Genomic DNA, 19,631 nt, shown 5'->3' with positions numbered 1-19,631 from the left:
GCCAGCGCCGGGTGTCTCCAAGAGGCAGAAGCAACAGCTGCAGATGGTGCAAATACCCCCCCCCTTCCCGCTCCCCCGCCCCCGCGGAGGGGAGGGGCCTCGGGTGCCCGTTTCCATGGCACCCGTCGAGCGCTGCAGCGCGCGCGCAGAGCGGCTGGCGCCGGGTGAAGGGAGGGGGTGGAAAGAGAGAATAATAAACCCCCGGCGCGCGCCAGCGTGGGGCTCGGGCGCGGGCCAGGGGGGCGTGGGCGGCCTCGCGCTCCCTGCGTCCCACTCCGGTTCGGTCGCCCCGTGCCGAGGGGCGGGGCGCGGACACGTGGTGCAGGCACCGCCCCCGCAGGGGACGGTTGGCCCCGCCCCCTTCCCCGCCGCGCGGCGGTTTTTGGCGGCAGCGCGTCCTTTCCCTTCCCCCGCCCCCTCCCCACCCCCCACTATTCCTCATTTCCCCCCTCCCCACTCCATTCCGCCCCGCGCGCGCCTCAGTTTTCCCGCCCTTTAGGGTTTGAATTGACTACCTGGAGGGGAGGGGAGGGGGCTCGGCGCGCGGGGTCGCGCGGGGCTCTCGAGGAGGGAAAAGGGAGAAGGAGGCTGACAGGCCCCGAAGGGGAGCAGGATCAACAGCCGCCAACATGGCTCCTCCCGCCGCCGCCGCGGCGGCCCCTCCAATATGGCCCCTGCCACCCGCAGGCGCCAGAGCCCCGGAGCGAGGAAGGGCCGCGCTCCGCCCCGGCCCCGAGGCCTCCCTCTTCGGGCCCGCCCGCCTGCACCCCGTTGCCCAAGGGAGGCGGCGGCGATTCCGCGCCCAAGCCGGGCCCCCGCGCCACGTACCTTTCTCTTGGGCATGGTGGTGACGGCGGAGGGGCGGGAGCGGCGGCAACAGCGGAGTCTGGGTGCAGGTTGCAGTGGCGGCAGCGGCCGGTCCGGGGGTCGCTCCCGTCTCCTCTTCCTCGCACTGCTTGGGCTCCGGGGGGTTTATAAAGTTTTTATAGCGCTGGGAGCCCCGGACCGGTTAGAACCGGATTTCACCTCCCGCCGCCGTTCATTGGCCCAGTTGGGGTCACGTGGGCGGGGTTTAAACTCACCTCCTCAGAGGGGATGGGGCGAGATTGGAGTGGGGAGCGCGAGACGACTACGCGCGGTGGGGGCGGGGGGGGCATCGGGCAGGCTAGGGAGGCGCGCGCTAAATACGAGGCGCAAGAGGGGTGGGCTTGGACTCCTGCCTAAAGCTTGGTTTTGCAAACTCCCAAGTTCCTTCCACCTTATGCAACCAAGGCACTTCGTTCTCTAGCAATACCCAGGATACATTCTGGATTCCCTCCCCCTCCCCTGCCCCCTACTAGGGGGCCCCAGGGGTGGGGGTTGCGAGCCTCCACCGAAAGCAGCGGTTTGTTGCGCGCAGTTTGGCAGCGCCCAAGCCGCCAGCCTGCGCTGCTCCCGCTGCTTCGCGTGCACACAAGCGCTGAGGAAGGGAAGGAACGAAGTGGGGTATACGGCTTGGTGCAGCCGGACGTGCAGCTCTCGGAGCCGCGGTTCCACGGACGCCTCCCAGACAACTTACCTGGAGGCTCGTTTTTTTCCCCAGCAGAAAGGGGTTTCGGGCTGGGCGGAACGGGGATATTCGGGTGACGTGGGACACGGCAAGTAGGCCAGGTGGGAGCTGTCCTTTCAGCACCCTCCTTCACGCCCAGTGGCCTCCCCATTAACAGCCCCCCACCCCACCGTGACCCCTCTTAAGTCGCCCCCGCCCTGCGGAGTACGGGACTGAAGGCAAGAAAGCTACCACACTCCGTGCAAAAGTACCCCAGGCTGTTCCAATAAAGCCAGCATACGTAAACACAGCAAAAATGATTGGTAGCCTCTCTCCCAGTACCCCCCAACTCCCCCCCCCCTTTTTAAACCTCTCCTAAAAACTGCACAGAGTTGCAGGGGACCCAAGGGACTAAAGAGTAAACAGGGAAACGGGCTGTAATGGGGAATGAGAAAAGGGCGTTTTCCCTCGCTCCCACCAACACTCCACACAAGGGACTCTGGGAATCTGGAGAGGTAGCTATTGTCCCTCTAAGCAAGGTCCTCCATTGCACTAGTAGCAAACAACTTCTACAGGTGATAGATATTCCTTTTTAATGTATTTGAAGCTCAGGGGGCTACAGATTAATAAACAGGGGTGGGCTATTCCAATTAGATACTACCCGATTTCTGAGGTATTGCTTGGTAACGGGGTGAGAATGAAGACCAGCAGGTCCTTGCAACTAAGGTATAGCCACAATGGTACAAATTCAAACCACCTGTGTGGCATAGCTACGAACTGTGGTCTCTCTCTTCCTCCAAGCCCATTGCTACATCTCAGGGCCCTGGGGTGTAACTCCTCCCTACCCCACCCCACACACCTTTCCCAGAACCCAAGACTGCAGGCTAATTAGGGATACCAAGTCCATTAATCACCTGGGCCATCCTCCCTTGTAACCCAAGTCAATCTTGACCAATCTAGGCAGGTAGAGAAACAGGACTACACCATCCATCAGTCAAACTCAAATAGAGGCCAATTCTGTTCATTGCCTCCAGCCCCTTGTTCCCTCTTAATTGTAGGGCTTCAAATTATAGCATTATAATTCATGGCTTCCTAATTAAAGCTGTCAGCGGCCCCATTTAAAAGCTAGGAACTACATAGCACCTGCTCTCTGGGAACCCTGTGCCAGCACCAGGGAGAGGGATGAGATTATTCCAAAGGGAAGGTATTGCCTAATAGCCTTAATATTTCTGGGGTGACATGCCTGGTTCCAAAAGTGGAGATTACAATAAAGATACCTGGGGGCCAAATTACTGGAAAAAAGACAACCTTTGACAGACTTGTGGGAAAATGTCTGGAGATCTCAGAAGGGACAGGAGTGGCTGGCATCAGGATGGGATTACAGCCTTACAGCTTTTGCTGCTATCCCAAGCACCTGAAGGAGAGGAGCTCAAGCAAGACAGCTCTTTCAAAGCCGTAAAGGGGCCAAGCTGGTAATCCTCTGAGCAGCTTTGCGTCTTGGTTAGGACAAGGAGAGGGAAAGGAAGGACACTGCCTTTAACCTTCCCTCTCCTTCATACTGTGAGGTCCACCCTACTAAGGCCAAAAGTGGAGGAACTGCTACCACATGGGCCTTTTCCAAGATGGCTCAGACACCAGCTTTGCTTCTCAGTGGGGCCAAGACTGTCATAGCTAGGGCTGCAGGAGGTGGGCATCGGAGCCGTTAGGGGATTCATCTTGCCTTCTGGCCTTGATGTGTCCGAAAGAGTCCCAGCCAAATGGACATACTGGTCCTTCCTAGTTAGCCAAGTTAAGAGGCCCAGCTCTGGCAAGGAGGAGAGCCTGGCCCCATGACCCTGCCTGAGAAAAGCATGTGTGGGCTGAGTCAACAATAGGTAATTGGATTGTCTTCACAGGCCTGGCTCCACTGTTGGGGGAGCCCAGGTTTTTAGCAGAGCAATCAGGGCTACCTGACAAGCCATGGGTGGGGGAAGATACAACAGCAGATCCCAGGTGGAAATGCTCACGGGGGAAGCAGATGGTCAGCTTTCCATCCTCTCTTGCCCCCACCCCCAAACAGCTTTCTGCTATCAAATCCAAAGGGAAATAAAACCTGTTGTGAGAAAAACAGAGGCAGGGAGGTAGAGGAGTGGGAGGCTGGCCAAGATGGTAGTTAGTAGTGCTTTCTGGAGTGGGAAGCACTCTATACCCAAACAATCTTAGATTTAAAAAGTCCCATCTTGAGGGTGAGACTGTGTTTGTTGGAAGATAAGGAAACCTGGTCACCAGAAGCTCAGGAAGTGACAGCTCTGAAGGAACAGGTCAGGATCTGCTGCTTACCAAGCTGCCTGTGCAGCTTGTGGTAAGAGCTACCAGGTGCCACAAAGACACCAACCCACAACCTGTTATCCCTAACCAACCCCTCTGTGGGGGTCGGACAAAGGTTGATAAAGAATCTAGCTCAGCAGAAAGGCCCAATCCCCATCCCACCTGTTCCTAGGGTTACAGCAAATCGTATTAAAACCCAAGTTGACTCTCCTCCGGAATGGTGGAGCAGGGCCCTTGGCCAGTGAGCAGGAATACCAATGGGCCACCTGCCCTCTCATGATGACGCCGTGCCCAGGCGTGCCAGCCACTCTTCACGCTTGCGTTCCAGGGCCTGCAAGAAGCCCTGGACCCGTTCCTCTCGTCCTGATGAGCGTTTGTGCAAGAGAATGCGCCGAAGCTGGCTGTCCCTGCTAGACCCACAGCCCTCTCGGAGCAGCTGCTCTGTCACCGCGGCCTGGTCACTCTCCAGCTGCTGCCTCTTCCGTTCCTCCACATACGAGTCTCTGGCCTTCTGCCGGAGACAAGCAGGGAAAGGGGAACATGGATAAGGTTTGAGCAGGGCAGAGTAGGGTGACTACTTTGGACAAGAAGGGCTTAGGGTGATATGGGAGGAGGTGAAGGGGGGAAAGGATGTCAGGGGAGATAAGGATAAATTCTAGGGACAGCTGAGTGATGCTGGCGAAAACCTCCAAAGCCCGCTTATGCTTCCAAGGAAATTGCTACGGAGACCCAACGGGGAAGGGGAGAATGCAGAAACTGGGCTGCTGGGGAGCCACAAAGAAGCTATACTTTCCTCTGGTTACCTGCTTGCCTCCTCCCAACCCTGACTCTACCTGCTCAATTCAAATTCATGCTTCAGGGTCTCCAGCAACACCATAAGCTAGCAATTAAACAGCCCTTCAAATATACAAACCACTTTCCTTACAACTATACCTGGGAGAAGGTGCTGCTGTTATTGCCCTGTTTTACAGATTAAGGAAGTAAGGTTCAGGCAGGTTAGGATATTTGTTCAAGATCAGTGTCCTCTGATTTCAAGTCCAGCATTCTTCTGATATCATGTTGCTCTTTCATAATGCTCCAACCCCACCAATTGTGGAGAAGGAAATAAGCACGCATTAAGCACCTCCTGTGTGCTAGGTACTGTGCTAAGCACTTTACAATTATTCTCTCATTTGGTCCTTACAACAGCCCTGGGAGGTAGGTGTTGTCATTATCCTCATTTTACAAAAAAGAAAACTGAGGCAGGCAGGTTAAGTGACAGGGGTCACACAGCTAGCAAGTGTTTGGGGCCATATTTGAATTCAGGAAGAGAAATCTTCTTAATTCTGGGCTTAGGGTTCTCTACCCACTGTGACGCTTAGCTCCCTTCACCACACTCCTTAGTTCAACCTGAATCCTGTGGTTCCAGTCTGATTTTAATGTATTACTATAATAATAAAAGAAAGAAATATATAAACTAAGTTGGTATGCAACCAAGAGGAGCCCTTAAGTCTAGATCTCGGTTCTGTTTGAGTTTGATCCCACCCCCTTTAGTGTTTAGCACAGACGAGCTCCTAGACTCTCTGTCAGATGAGAAGAGACCTTAGTCCAATTTGATCTTTTGGCAAGAGAACTCTGAAGCCCAGGTCTCCTGGGTTCTAAGCCTATTGTCTCCATTAGCCAGAGTCTTTTTCCTTGAAGATTTATTAATCAAAGGAATTCCTCTGAAGCATGGCTCCCTACTAGACTATAAGTTTGCCGAGGGCAAAGACTTTGATTTATTCATCTTTGTACTCCCTTCAATGCTTACTTAGCAAGAATATGAAGACAAGAAGTGATTTTCGAATGAGATCTTGAAGCCTTAATTGTCCATACCATCCACAGTTCCTTAAATTATAATTGGATTGGAACCAGATTAATAAACTCTTTGAGAGCAATGACCAAATAAAATTATATTTTTGGTACTGCCCAAAGCTCTACACATAGTAACATCCTTGGGTAGGGAATGTCCTACACTTCTATCCCCCAATGGCCTTGAATTATTTAGACTTAATACTTGGTGTCAGATGGACAGTACTCAGTATTCTTCAAGATGTAGCTAGAATGTCTCTTCTAGGAGCCCAGACTAGGTCAATGCCTGACACAAGTGAATAGAAAGGCCTGTTGGGTCAGTCAAGACCCAACTGTCATCTCCCACTGGCTATCCTCCTGCCAATCTGACAGAGCACTTCCCTCTGCCAAACCCATGGAGAAAACTAATTCTATTCTGTGGGTCCAAATGTATTCCTTCCTTCCTTTACTAATCATCTCTCCCCATTTAGAGTGCTTTCTTCTTTTAGGTGGCATAGTACTTAAGAATGCTGGGCTTGGAGTCAGGCAAACTCCCCTTCTTGAGTTCAAATCCAGTCTCAAACATTTACTAGCTGGGTGACCTTGGGCAAGTCACATCACCCTGTCTGCTTCAGTTTCCTCATCTATAAAATGAACTGGAGAAAGATAATGGCAAACCACTCTAGGATCTTGACCAAGAAAACCACAAATGGAGTCATGAAGAGTCAGGCATAACTCAACAACATCTCACTTGATCTTGTGGGCACTCCTCATTAAGTGATTTGGCTGAGGTCATAAAGGTGGTACGGTCAGGGTCAGGCTAGGACTTAGTCCTCTGAGGCAGCTAAATGTCAAAAGTGGATCAAGGCCTGAGTTCAACTTTTACCTCAGCTTAGCTATGTGACCTGGGCAAGTCACTTAAACTCTCTGTTTCCCCATCTGTAAAATGGAGACAAAGAGCACCTCCCTCAAAGGGCCGTTCTGAGGATTACATGAGGAGTGCTTTGCAATGCTTAAAGAGTGATATAAATACTATTATTATTATTATTTTAAAAGAGCCAAAGATTCATAGATTTATAGTGGGAAGAAACCTTAAAGGCTGGCTAGTTCAACAGCTTTATTTCACAAATAAGAAAACTGAAATCCAAAGAGGCCAGCATGTCTAGGGTCAGACAGGGAATAAGCAGCAAAGCCAAAATTTGAATCCAAGCTCATTGCTAACCATGCCACCAAGAGCTAAACCAAGCCCATCCTCTGACTGAGCAGTCTAAGCCTTCAGTGCTTTCCTGCTCGTTTGTCATGGCATTCCAATTGAATGTGAGGAGATCAAGGGGAGCCACTGCCTCACTTGTGTTTGTTACTTAGTGCCTAGCACACACAGGCACTTAGAGATGCTTACTTGAGTGGGTTGTATTTATTGCATTATTTGTCAACTGATTCATGATATTTACATAGAACTGCAGATTTTTTTTTTAGAACTGAAACAGTGCTTAGAGATCAACCAGTCCCATTGCCTCATTTTTTTAAGAGAAGGAAATGGAAGCCCAGAAGGATGAAGTCATAAAATGGACAAGAAATCTTTGATTTGAGTAAAGAGCTGGTGAACAGCACTGGTTTACAATCTGATGAAGAATAACAAAGATTCCTTCTCCTCTGGGCATAGAAATAAATGTAGTGAAGAGCTGAAACACATCCTGTCTCTGAAGATTCCTGCCCTTTCTTTTCCTCCTCACTGCCTCTAGATTTCTTGCTGCTCACCTAGATGTTCCTGCTGGTCTCTGCCCATCTCCCTGACTCCAGGTCCCTCCTGTGCATTGAGTTCACATGGTGCCTGCCCTGATGGACTTTCTTGCTTCCTTCCATACTCTCTGAGGCATGGCTAATCTCAAAGTCCAGCTCCAGTTCTGTTTCCTCCATGAAGCTCTCTATGACCATTCAAGTGAGAAGGGATCTTCCTTCAGAAATCCTCTATCATTTAATTTCACTTTACAGATGAAGAAAGTAAGGCCCAGGTTGGAATAATTATTTTTCCAAGGTTAACATAGCTAGTCAGTGGGAAACACAGGAATAGAACCCAGGTCTCCTGACTCTCTTTTCCACATATAATTGATGCCATTTAAATAGTAGACAAATAAAAATCTCGACATATCTCTTGGATTCTAATATCATAGAGTAGTACCTCATATTGTTAAGTATCTCTTTATGGGCACAAGTCATTTCATGACCAGATTCACAACCATTTCACAACTTATAAGCAGGGACGCCTGATTATTTTTTTTTGTATTGGTGGTAGAATTGTAGAGAGACTATTACACTCATAGTCACTAGAACTAGATTTTCCCTAGCTCTGATAATAAAGTGGCGACTCCTGATAAGTCAGTTCATCTTTGTGTCTCAATTTCCCTTTCTATGAAATGGGCAAAGTATGTGATAGACAGAGCAGGGAAATGGATAGAGGGCTGGCCTTGGAATCAGGAAGACCTGAGTTTGGAGTTTTGCTTCTCATCCATATTAGTGATATTATCATGGGCAAGCCCTTCAGCTGCTCAGAGTCACATATTCCCTACAAGGATGAAATCATAGATCTGGACTGAAAAATCCCTGAAAATTCTTCATGAGTCACAGAGTTGTTGTGATGAGAACATGTTTGAAACACTAAAGTGCTGTACAAACATGTTATTGTTATTGATCTTCTTCCTATTTTGGTTGTTTTATTCCCTCCCTTCAGTAATGGGAATATCTAAAAGATAGAAAATTATATATAGTTGTGTGTGTATATGTAAACATATTTATGTACATAATAATTTATAAATAACACAAATTTTTTAAAAACCATATAAAAGACATAAAATTTAACATTTGTGTCAACTATTGCTTTTCTCAAAAGGCAGCATGGTGGGATTCCTGAAGTCTTGGACTTTGAATAAAGAAAATCTAAGTCTTGCCTTTAACATTGTTGTGCTGTGTGAAAGTGGGCTCTTGGGACAGCTGGTGGCTCCACAGAGAGAGCACCAGGCCTTGGGTCAGAAGGACTCCAAATCTGCCCTCAGATAGTTCTTAGCTGTATGACCCTGGACAAGTCACTTAACTTCATTTACCTAGCTCTTGTCCTTCTGTCTTAAGAATCGTGACCAGGACAGAATGTAATGGTTAAAAAAAAAAAAAAAAAAAAAAAAAAAAGTAGGTTCTCCCTTTAAGAGGGCCAGAGACAGGGCACAGTTCACACAGGGGACGGTATTCCCACAAAAAGGAAATGCTCACCAACTATCTCCTTAGATGCTTCCAATCACCCTGAGAAGGGAGATGGACAGGAAATATTATCCATGTATTAGAGACGAGGAAAACTTTAGAGAGAAAAAGCTTTCCTCAAGGCACAGGTCTGCTGAGGGTAGGTCCTGTGGTTCCTAGGCCAAAATTTCTGCACTCAACTATTATACCCAGAGTGTGACCACAAATATGCTCAATAAACCTCTCAACAAGTCAAGATCACAAGTAATTTTTCTAAGAGTCAACCAATATCCTTTATAGGGCCAAGAATAAAATTATAACCCTGGAAAGCCCTGATAGCCTGTCTCCTACCCCTAATCCTTCTACCCCCTTAACTCCCACTGGAATCCAGTCAGGACACTTCAAAATTCTTGTGGCACACAAAAAAAACCACAGTTCACTGCTGTCTCCTCAGGTCAAAGTAAGTTGGCCATGCTGAGCCAGACTAATGCCTTTACTGGTTTCAAGGGGGAATTTTTTTGTCTGGATTCTGTTTGCTCCGGGAAACCATGCAAGGTAGCCCAGAATCCTGACAACAAAGCTGGGCTGGTTAATGGATTCCAATGTGTACCAACCACCTATAGGGTCCTGTGATTGCAAAGGGGAGGAGGGGGAAGGAAATCCAAAAGTAAAAAATGTTTCTTGACAGCCACAGTCACTACCACAAGGCCCATGTTCCTTATTCACTCTTAGGCCTCCCTTATTCACAGTTTGGCCCTCCTTTTGTTTTAGACACACTTCTAATGTCTTCTAATTCTAATTTTTCTGCATTATAAGGCACATTAGAAATGATGTGGAGTGGTGCTAAAGGCAGGCAGAATGACAGAAGAAGGATGATCTTAAGTTAGTAAGAACCAGTTAAATTATAGACAATATACTCTGTTTAAGAGGTCAGGGAAGCATGAAATGTATTTTAGGGCAATTTCTGTTTTAAAAATGGTTAAATTTTAAGTGAAAAGGTTCTGCCCTTAAAGGGGTAAGAGTTAATTAAGTGGAAAATTCCCCTTTGTGGAACAGTTCATTCCACATAATGCCAGATAAATGAGGCATTACTGTACTTTCTTCAAGTACAGTTTTGAAGGAGATGGTTGTGAAACCCACTGAAGAAGAGCCCCAAGTTCTAGTATTCTAGGGCTTGCTGAACAAGACCAAATCAATGAGGCCAAGTGGTGTGATGTTTGTGATTTTGGACTAAGGAATTTGAATGACAGGGAAGCCATTCCATCTAGCCCAGTCCTGGATATCCTGTGAGTTACAGCACAGAGAACTGTAAGGCCTACAAAGATCCTGGTTTTGTTTGAGAGACAAATCTTAACAAGGGGTGGTCAACTCTCCTGCCAATGATCCTGTGCATGACTCAGGCCTTATCTACCACTGTGCGCTGGAATGAGAATCCCAGGACAGTGGGCCTCCTCTGTGGGGAAAGAAGAGGGCTTCTGGCCTACATGCTCTCCATATCCTCCCCTCCCTGGCCATTTCTCTAGGTAGACTCTGGGGTTCTTACCTGTAACATGCTGTGGTTCACCTGGAACTGCAAGATGGCTTCACAGAGGTTCCAGAAGGAATATTCTGGCCAGAGAATGGGTTGGAACACCAGGCAAGAGTGAGAAGTCTAGCAGGGGTGAGGAGAGAAGAGAAGCACAGCTCAACCACTCTGCCTATGAGACCTCACTATCCCTTCCCAGCCTCTGGGTTTCCAAAGGAGGTCTAGCTCCAGGAGGTGGGATGTGGCTGAGGGCGGATGCTAAAAAACCCTGGGACAAGGGGAAGCATAGCAGTATGGTGGCTGGAATGCGTTAAGACAAAAAGGCCTGGACACAAATCCCACCTCTGATATTCACTAGCTTTGTGGCCTTGAAATAGTGCCTTAACCTCTCTTCTTTAATGTTTTATCTGTAAAGCAGGGACATTGCTACTTATGAGGAAGCTGTAGCAGCTAGATAACACATTGGGTATAGCCCAAGACTAAGAGTCAGGAGGACCCAGGTTCAAATCTGGCCTCAGACACTTCCTGGCTGGGTGACCTTGGGCAAATCAATTAACTCCAATTACCTAGCCCTTGCCCTTCTGTCTCAAGAGTTGTTAATAGGACAGAAGGTATGGGTAAAAAAAAAAATCATTCTCTTATGTGTACCTCAGGGATGACCACAAGTAAGTAACTCAAAAACTCCCTGGGCATGGGGCAGGAGAGGTGGCTCAGTGGATTGAGAGCCAGGCCTGGAGACAGGAAGTCCTAAGTTCAAATCTGGCTTTAGACACTTCCTGGCTGTGTGACCCTGGGGCAAGTCACTTCATCCCCATTGCCTCGTCCTTGCCACTCTTCTGCCTTGGAACTAATTCTCAGCATTGTCCGAGACAGAAGATAGGGGTTTAAAAAACAAAACAAAAAACCTTCCTGGGCTAATTCCTCATTTCTAAAAATGAGGAGTTGGCTTCACCTAAATCAATGATCCCAGGACCACCGTGAGGCAGTGTTGACTTTAGTCCGTGTGACTTCAGCTGTATTCCCCAACACAACATTGGAAGAGGAAGAACAGGACCCTCCCAAAGTGGATGAAAGAGGAAGAGACAGAAAAGATGATTGGCTAAGCTCCTTGTTAACTATTCCTGGTGGTTACTTTTCACACATTCATTCACTGATCCTTGTGAGAGACTGAAACAACACACAAAGTCTGTTCAAACAGTCCTTCAAAGGAGCTAAAGAAATCTATCCTGCTCCCCAAGGTAAAAATCCTTCACTGATACTTTGGTGTCCAGATTCCTTAGCCTTAGTTTCTAGTTAAAGACATTCTTTTTTCTAAACTTACCTTCTGTCATAGTATCAGTTCTAAGACAGAAGAGTGGCAAGGGCTAGGCAATCAGAGTTGAGTGGCTTGCCTGGGGTCACACCGCTAGGAAGTATCTGAGGTCACATTTGATTCCAGGTCTTCTTGACTCCAGGCCTGGCCCTCTTTCCACTGAGCTACCTAATTGCTCCTAAAGTCACTCTTAAAGAGGTTATCCTAAAATGAAAACAATGCTGAGAATACGGTCTAGACCAGTGATGCTGAACCTATGGCACGGGTGCCAACGATAGCACACAGAGACTCTCTGTGGGCACTTAGCCACCACCTCCCTCCAGGTTTGTTACTAGAAAGGCAGAGAGGGACTCCAGTGCAGCTGCTACCCCCTCCCCCTCTCTACTGCACGTGACATTTTTTCACATCCCCCCACCCCTCTGCCCAGCAGCCAATGGGAGTGCATGGGGGTAAGGTGGGCAGCAGAGTGCTCAGACTATTCCCCTCCCCCTCTCTACACTTGCTGAGGACATTCCTCACTTTACCCACTCCTTTGCCCTGCAACCCAATGGAAGTGCTTCCTCCCTGTCCTGTGTGGGGAAGCAGGGTATACCCAGCATGTGGGGAGGTGGGGGGACCCAGCACTCTGTCTCTAAAAGGTTCACCATCCTTGGTCTAGACAGAGATAAGTGTGATATTTACTTTCCTTGAATAGTCTATTTTTATAAATGCAGCCTGAAAGAATATTCCTCTCAGTAGCCAAGAGAAATCAGGGACTATTTCTTTGAGGGACCCTCTTCTCCTCAGCTCCTCAATAGGTCCACATTTCCTCATTCTTAAAAAAACCTTCACTAGACACAACCATTCACACTACCGTTAGAATATTCTCTTTGGCTAAATTCCTTAGATTAGTCGTCTACAGTAGGTGCCTCAACTTCCTCTCCTCTAACTTGATTCTAAAACCTCTATAATCTGGCCTTTGAAACTTTCTCTGAAACTGCTGTCTCCTGTTACTAGTGATCACTTAAATGCCAAATCTAATGGCCTATTCTTAATCCTCATCCTTCTTAATCTCTCTACAACCTCTGACTGACCTTGTCCATCATCCTCTCCTCTTGGATACTCTCTCCTCTCCAGGTTTTCAAGACACTGCTCCCTCTTCGTTCTTTGCCTGCTTGTCTACAGCTCCTGAGTTTCCTTTGCTAAATCCTCATCTAAGGCACATCCACTCACCCAATACTTTCTTCTGAGCTCTTTTCTCCCTCTATACTATATACTATCTTACTTTTAAAAAAAATTTCCACAAATATGGTTTATTTCTTTAATATCCTGATTCATCAACACTTAAGCTCCCTAGACTCCAACTACTGCAAATACTTGAGAGCTGCTGAAATCATCAGGGCAAAGCAGGCATCTTAGATATGGACTACACTATTGGAAATGAACATAAATCAAACCCACTGGTGGTTCTGGGAGAAGCTGAAGACCAGACAGAATATTACACAATCCATTCTCTCTGGTCTAGTCATTCTGCATCTGCTATGTTGAAGCAAAGTCCATGGTACCCCCTAATAGAATGCTTGTTAAGCTTAATAATAATAATAATAATAATAATAATAAAATAATAATAATAATAATAACATCAATAATAAGAATTACTTATATTTACATTATACTTAAAAGTTTATAATTATCATTTCTATGTTGATTCCTACAGTTATATATCCTGACCTACCAAGCTCTTGCATTCTGCCTTTTGTATAACTTGAATTGAGTGTCTTGTAGCCATTTCAACTTTTTTCAAGTGTTTTTTTAAAATATTTTTTTCAATTATACATAGAAGCAAGTTTTGACAGTTGTTTTCTGACATTTTTCAATTCAGATTCTCTCCCTCCTTCCCTCTTCCCTAGCTCCCTGAGGCAGTAAATAGTCTGAAGTAGGTTATATCAGTGCTTTCATGCAGTACGTATTTCCATATTCCTCTGTCATGAATGAAGAAACATATCATATGTACAATAAAAAACTCAGGAAAGAAATAAAGTAAAGGATGGTCTGCTTTGATCTGCAATCAGATTCCACCTCAACAACTTTTGTTTGGACTATTGCAATAGCTTTCTAATCTGTCTCCTTGCCTCAACTCTCTTTCTGTTCTTCCATTTGTCTTTCAAAATGATTTTTCTAAAGCACAAGTCTGACCAGGATTCAACCACTAATTGGCAAAACTTATTCCTCTGGTTCCAACATCCAGTACCACACAGCTTAATATGTAATCCAGATGCCACTGGATGTACAAATGATTTTTGCATGTTGTTAATAAGGAAAAAATGATCATAGGCATTTGAGAACTGGTGGTGATAGTGTTGGGGGAAGGAGTGTTGCCAGTATAAATTATAGTAAGCAGAGGCAATATTAAGGCTATTTAAAAAAAATTCTTAATAGTTAAAAAAAAATCCCTTACCTTCTATCTTAGAATTGATACTAAGTACTAGTTCCAAAGCAGAAGAATGGCAAGGGCTAGGAAATAGTGGGGAGGAGGGGATTTGTTAAGTGACTTGCCCAGGATCTCCTGTCTCTAAATCCACTGAGCCACCTATCTGCATCTGCCTCATAATGTTTTAAATAAATAGAATCCAACCTCTCACCTAGCTTGCCTCTGTGGGATCCCTGTATGGCAGACAGGTATTCAGTCTTGGTTGGAACATGTTTATTGACAACTGGAACAGAGTGAGAAGACTTGGTTTTAGGCATGGTTTGGCCACATACCACACCTGGGTGACCTTCCAGTTGTAAAATGAAGATAGAGAAATGTGAAGTGTTTAAGCTATTGATGAGCATTACAGAAGATAATAGATTTAGAGCTAAAAGGGACTACAGAGTCCATCTGGTTCAAACTCATTTTATAGAAGAGGGCCTTGAAGCCTACAGGGACTCCCCATCCTCCCACCTGTACGGCCAACCTGTCTGGCTCCATTAGATCATCCCCTTCATCAGATGCTGCCTCAGAGTCCCAGTGCAGCCTAGGAGAGATAGCACTGGCCCTGGAAGCAGCAGACATGGGCTGAAGTCCTACCTCTCATGCTTAGAAGGGGTACCAATTTAGACAAATCCCCAGCACTCTGGGGCTGTAGAGATTTCATCCATAAAATAAGGGATTGGAGTAAATGGTCTCTATGGTCTTTTCCAGTGCAAATCTGGAATTTCCCAGCAGGCAGTTCAGTGTACCTTTTTAAATGTGTAAAACCTAGGACAGTTAGGTGGCTCAGTGGACAGAAAGCTAATCCTGGAGAGGGAGGTCCTGGGTTCAAATTTGGCCTCAGATACTTCCTAGCTGTGTGATTTTAAGCCATTGCAGAAACAAGATACCAAGAACAAGCTTGTTCTCCCTTTCACACTCTGTGACTGGGCCCCTTCCCCGAAATTTTGGATATCCTCAGTTCATACAACTTATTCTTCATGAAATTTGTTTCATGTTTTCAATTAATCAATGTGGCCTCTCTTTTAAAATCTAGTGCCCAGAGCTGAACACTTACAAGGAAGACGATGGGACTAGCACCTCCAAAAATCTAGATTCAATCTGATTCCTAATAACAAATGATATGCTCTGGGAGCAAAGCAGCACAGTGGAACACCATTTTAACATGTTAATGTGGGCAAGTCACTCAATCTCTTAATGTCCTGGGCAACTCTCTGAGACCATAAAGATCAGCCGCCAAACTGCATTGGTAGAGGGAATTTCCACACAAGGAAATCCAGGCTGGATAAGAAAGATTAAACAAAGAAAAAAGGTCAATTCAGCTTATATTTATGCAGCCACATGGCAGGCACATCTGTGCACACTTGGCTCCTCTAACTCTTCAGCTCAGGAGTACTAACAAGGAGAAGGGAATGAGATGAATTCTGTGATGGTATTTGAAGAATGTCTTTTCTAACTCATTGCATCAGGGTTCAATCATTGCTTACAGAGACTTGCCTTCACAAAGTTTATAGACTAAAGGGATGAATAGGACAAGGAAATGCCCAGAAACCAACTTCCCAAAACGATTTCTCCTTGCCAAGCTCAACCCCACTAGATGTGTACTTCCCATCTTCTCTAGCAGACTACATCCTCAATCATGCCTCATCAAGTATTCTCTCTGTCTACTGCTTCCTTTCCTACTGTCTGCAAACATGCCCCGCTCTCCCTTTCTCAAGTAAACTCCCTGGAAAAAATCTCTGCCTTTTTTGCCTCCACATGCTTTCTTCACTTACTCCTCAGGCCTTTGTGATATGGCTTCCAAACTCACCTCTCAACCGCAACCATATAATACATCAGTTCAGGCAGCTAGGTAGCACAGTAGATAGAAAGCCAGTCCTGGGGACAAATCTGGCCTCAGATACTTCCTAACTATGTGATCCTGGACAACTCACTCAACCCCAATTGCCCCTCTGTTGCTGCTCTTCTGTTTTAGAATTAATCCTGAGTATTGATACTAAGACAGAAGATAAGGATTAAAAAAAAAATACATCAGTTTCTATTAACTACCTGTAATAAAAGAAAAAATCTGAAGGTTTTTCCCCAGGCCTAATTCTTTTGGAGTTATCTGCTATATTTGGCATCAATGGCCATCCTCTTCTCCTAGATGCTCTCCCTCCTCTGGAATTTTGTGGTATTAGTCTCTCCTGCTTCTCCTCCTCCTTGTCTGTGTTTTCTTATTTTCTTTTGATGATTTCTTAGCTATTTAGTGCTTCTGAAGTATGGGGACTCTATAAGACTGTCCTAGGCCTTCTCTTTTCCCTCTATACTCTCATCAGTTTCCCCTGATTATCTACTCTATGTAGATGATTCCCAGATCTCCATATCCAAATCCAGTCTCTCTCCTAATCCTCATTGCCTATGCCCTAAATCACTACTTCCCTAACTGGACATTTCAAATGGAATGTCCCAGACATACTTTAAATACAACAAATCCAAAATTAAACTACTTATCTTTTCCCCAACCCCTCCCCTCTTCCAAACTTCCCATTTCTATCTAAGGCCCCACTATCCATCCAGTTTCCCAAGTTAATCATCTCAGCAATCTACTGAGCCCTTCACTCTCTCCCCTCTTCATATATCTAATCTGTTGTACCTTCACAACATCTCTTATATCCAGCCCCTTCTCTCCACTTTTCTTTAGACCTTTATCACCTCGACTTAGATTCTTGTAAGTTAGTTTGTTAATAATAGTCTCCCTGCCTAGAAGTTTCTCCTCATTCCTATCTATCTTACACACAGATGCCAGAGTATTTTTCCTTAAACATAGATCTAACCACACTCCCATACTGAACCAACTTGAATGTGTTCTTCTAGGATAAAATATAAATTCCTCTATTTAGCTTTTAACATCCTATACAATCTGACTTTACCTTATCTTTCCAACCTCAATGGACAATACTCCTAAGCTTAATAAACTGACTCAATTTCCCCAATTGTAAAATAAAGTACTTTGGTACTTAAGAACTAGGGATTAAAAAAAAATATTTCAAAAAAGCAAAACAGCACCTATTTTTAGAAGGACATTAAAACAAACTGAAGTACATTCTGAGAAAGGGAACCAGGATGATGAGGAAATTCAAAAGCATATCACATGAGGTTCCGGGTTAAGATGGCGGCAGAGTAAAAAGCAGCTCTTAACCTCTCCTGACCGAAACACACAAGACTCCTCAAGGGGACATAAAAACAAGTCCAGACGAACGGAGGGACCCCGCAACAGGGCACAGCGTGGAAGGTACGTGGAATCGGGACATTTCCATGCTATAAAGGGGTGAAACAGCTCTCACTAAATTGTGGGCTGAGCAAACACCCCACCCCCATCCCCTCCACACACACCACTTATAACGCCGAAGCTAGCTAAAAAGAAATAGAGCAAGTTTGGGGCACCCATTGAGTCATTGGCAGCTCCGGGGCCTGTTCCTGAGAGCAGCAAGATTTAGGACCCCAAAAAGCTAAAGAATGCACATGAACTCCGAGCGCGGGAGCAGAGCGCAGGGGCGGTTGGAGGCGCGGGTGGAGGCAGACACAACCGCGAGCTAAGGCTCTGAAACCCTGAGTGGGGAACCAGTACAGATGGGTATATGACTGTGGAAGCAGCGCCCTGAGACTTGTAAAGAAACCTCCAGCAGAGGATCAAGCAAGGGGGTCCACCAGGGGACTTGACCTTGGAAAAAACCAGACCTCAGACCTCAGGAGCCAAAAGACCGCAGACAGACCCTGAGGATAAACCTGAGAAGCTGCTGGGCTAACAATGGCTACCCAGTCTCAGGAAGTTCAGAAGAGAAAGATTAACAACAAGAAAAAGAAGTCTTTAACACTCAAACAACTTTTATACAGAGAAAATCCAGACAACCGAGCAAACAGAGGAGGAGAACAAACAAGCATCTGGACCCTCCTCAAATAAGGAAAACTCCTCACAAGCTATGGAAGAGTTCAAAACTGAGATTTTGAGGAAAATGGAAGAGATCTGGCAAGAAAATAACAGTTTAAAAGGTAGAATCTTGCAATTGGAAAGTGAGGCTCAGAAACCAAATGAACTGATACGCAAATTGAACACAAGAAATGACCAGATTGAAAAGGAATACCAGAAGATTATAGCCGAAAACCAATCCCTAAAGGCTAGAATTGAGCAATTAGAAGCTAATGATCTCTCAAGACAACAAGAACAAATAAAACAAAGTCAAAAGACTGAAAAAATAGAAGGAAACATGAAATATCTCAATGAGAGAGTGACAGACCAAGAAAACCGGTCTAGAAGAGACAACTTGAGAATCATTGGTCTTCCAGAAAAACCAGAAATTAATAAACCTGGACTCCATACTGAAAGAAATTATTCAGCAAAATTGCCCTGAAGTCCTACAACAAGAGGGCAATATAGACATTGAAAGGATCCATAGAACACCTGTGACATTTGATCCAGATAAGAAAACGCCCAGGAATATAATTGCCAAATTCAAGAGCTTCCAAGCAAAAGAAAAAATCTTGCAAGAAGCCAGAAAGAGGCAATTCAAATATCAAGGAGCACCAATCAGGATCACACAGGATCTGGCAGCCTCCATGCTAAAAGATCGCAAGGCTTGGAATATGATATTCAGAAAGGCAAGAGAGTTGGGCCTGCAACCACGGATCAACTACCCATCAAAATTGACTATATATTTCCAGGGGAAAGTATGGGCATTCAACAAAATTGAAGAATTCCAGGTATTTGCACAGAAAAGACTAGGCTAAATGGAAAGTTTGATATCCAACCACAAAAATCGAGAGAAACATAAAAAGGTAAATAAGATACAGAGGGGAAAGAAAGAAAACTTATAATTTTTAAATTTGCCTTTTTAAGGGCCTCAGTGAGATCTAATTATCTGTATTCCTATGTAGAGAAATGTTATGTATAATTCTCTGTAGTGAACTCTATTCACTATTATAGTATTCACTATTATAGTAATCAGAAGAATACTTCATAGGGTGAGGGTGGAACATTAAATAATCTAAGATGACATGGGGGATGGGAAAGAGGGGGTGAATAGTAGGGGACACCAAGAGAAACTTGAGTGAATAAGAAAAATAGGATATTCTATTACACACAAAGAGGGCATGAGAAGGAGAGGGGACAAATACTATTATAAGAAGGAGAGGAAGAGAGCATTAAGCGGTAATAATCAAACCTTACTCTCAGTGTAATCAACCCGGAGAGGGAAGAGCAGCTATACTATCCATTGGGACATAAAACTCTTATCTAACCCTTCTGAGAAAGTCAGAAGGGATAAACCAAGGGGAGCAGGGGAGTGGGGAGGTCAAAAAAAGGGAGGGGAAAAAGGGGAGAGAATTCATAAGGCCTTTAAAAACAAAAAGAGGGGGAAAAATAAGGGAGGGGTAGAAAGGGAAGTTAATCAAGGGAGGGGATAAGGGATAGGGTCTTAATAGCAAACCACTG

At 45.5% G+C, this 19,631-nt stretch overlaps 2 protein-coding genes across 7 annotated transcripts in view; both read right to left on the bottom strand.

The window, feature by feature from the left end:
* The window catches only part of HMGN2 (high mobility group nucleosomal binding domain 2), a 13,842-nt gene extending 12,616 nt beyond the window's left edge, over window positions 1-1,226 (bottom strand). Inside the window, exon 1 of one of the 3 annotated variants that reach the window (XM_044667918.1) lies at window positions 829-1,220. In XM_044667918.1, the coding sequence (XP_044523853.1) occupies window positions 829-843 (15 nt within the window). In that variant the 5' untranslated portion in view covers window positions 844-1,220. Of the gene's footprint in view, window positions 1-828 lie in introns of all 3 variants that reach the window. The other 2 variants (XR_006505779.1, XR_006505780.1) reach the window with 2 other exon arrangements.
* Window positions 1,227-1,965: 739 nt separating this feature from the next.
* Window positions 1,966-19,631, bottom strand: part of DHDDS (dehydrodolichyl diphosphate synthase subunit) — a 33,775-nt gene continuing 16,109 nt past the window's right edge. For 3 of the 4 annotated variants that reach the window (XM_044667914.1, XM_044667916.1, XM_044667917.1), the window contains 2 exons: window positions 10,416-10,523; window positions 1,966-4,346 (listed from right to left, as the gene is read on the bottom strand). In XM_044667914.1, the coding sequence (XP_044523849.1) occupies window positions 4,110-4,346; window positions 10,416-10,523 (345 nt within the window). In that variant the 3' untranslated portion in view covers window positions 1,966-4,109. Of the gene's footprint in view, window positions 4,347-4,668; window positions 4,672-10,415; window positions 10,524-19,631 lie in introns of all 4 variants that reach the window. The other variant, XM_044667915.1, reaches the window with a different exon arrangement.

This window comes from Gracilinanus agilis, chromosome 3 (genome assembly GCF_016433145.1).
Source record: "Gracilinanus agilis isolate LMUSP501 chromosome 3, AgileGrace, whole genome shotgun sequence".
In the NCBI taxonomy this organism is placed as follows: domain Eukaryota; kingdom Metazoa; phylum Chordata; class Mammalia; order Didelphimorphia; family Didelphidae; genus Gracilinanus; species Gracilinanus agilis.
This window is presented reverse-complemented; position numbering and strand designations above follow the sequence as displayed.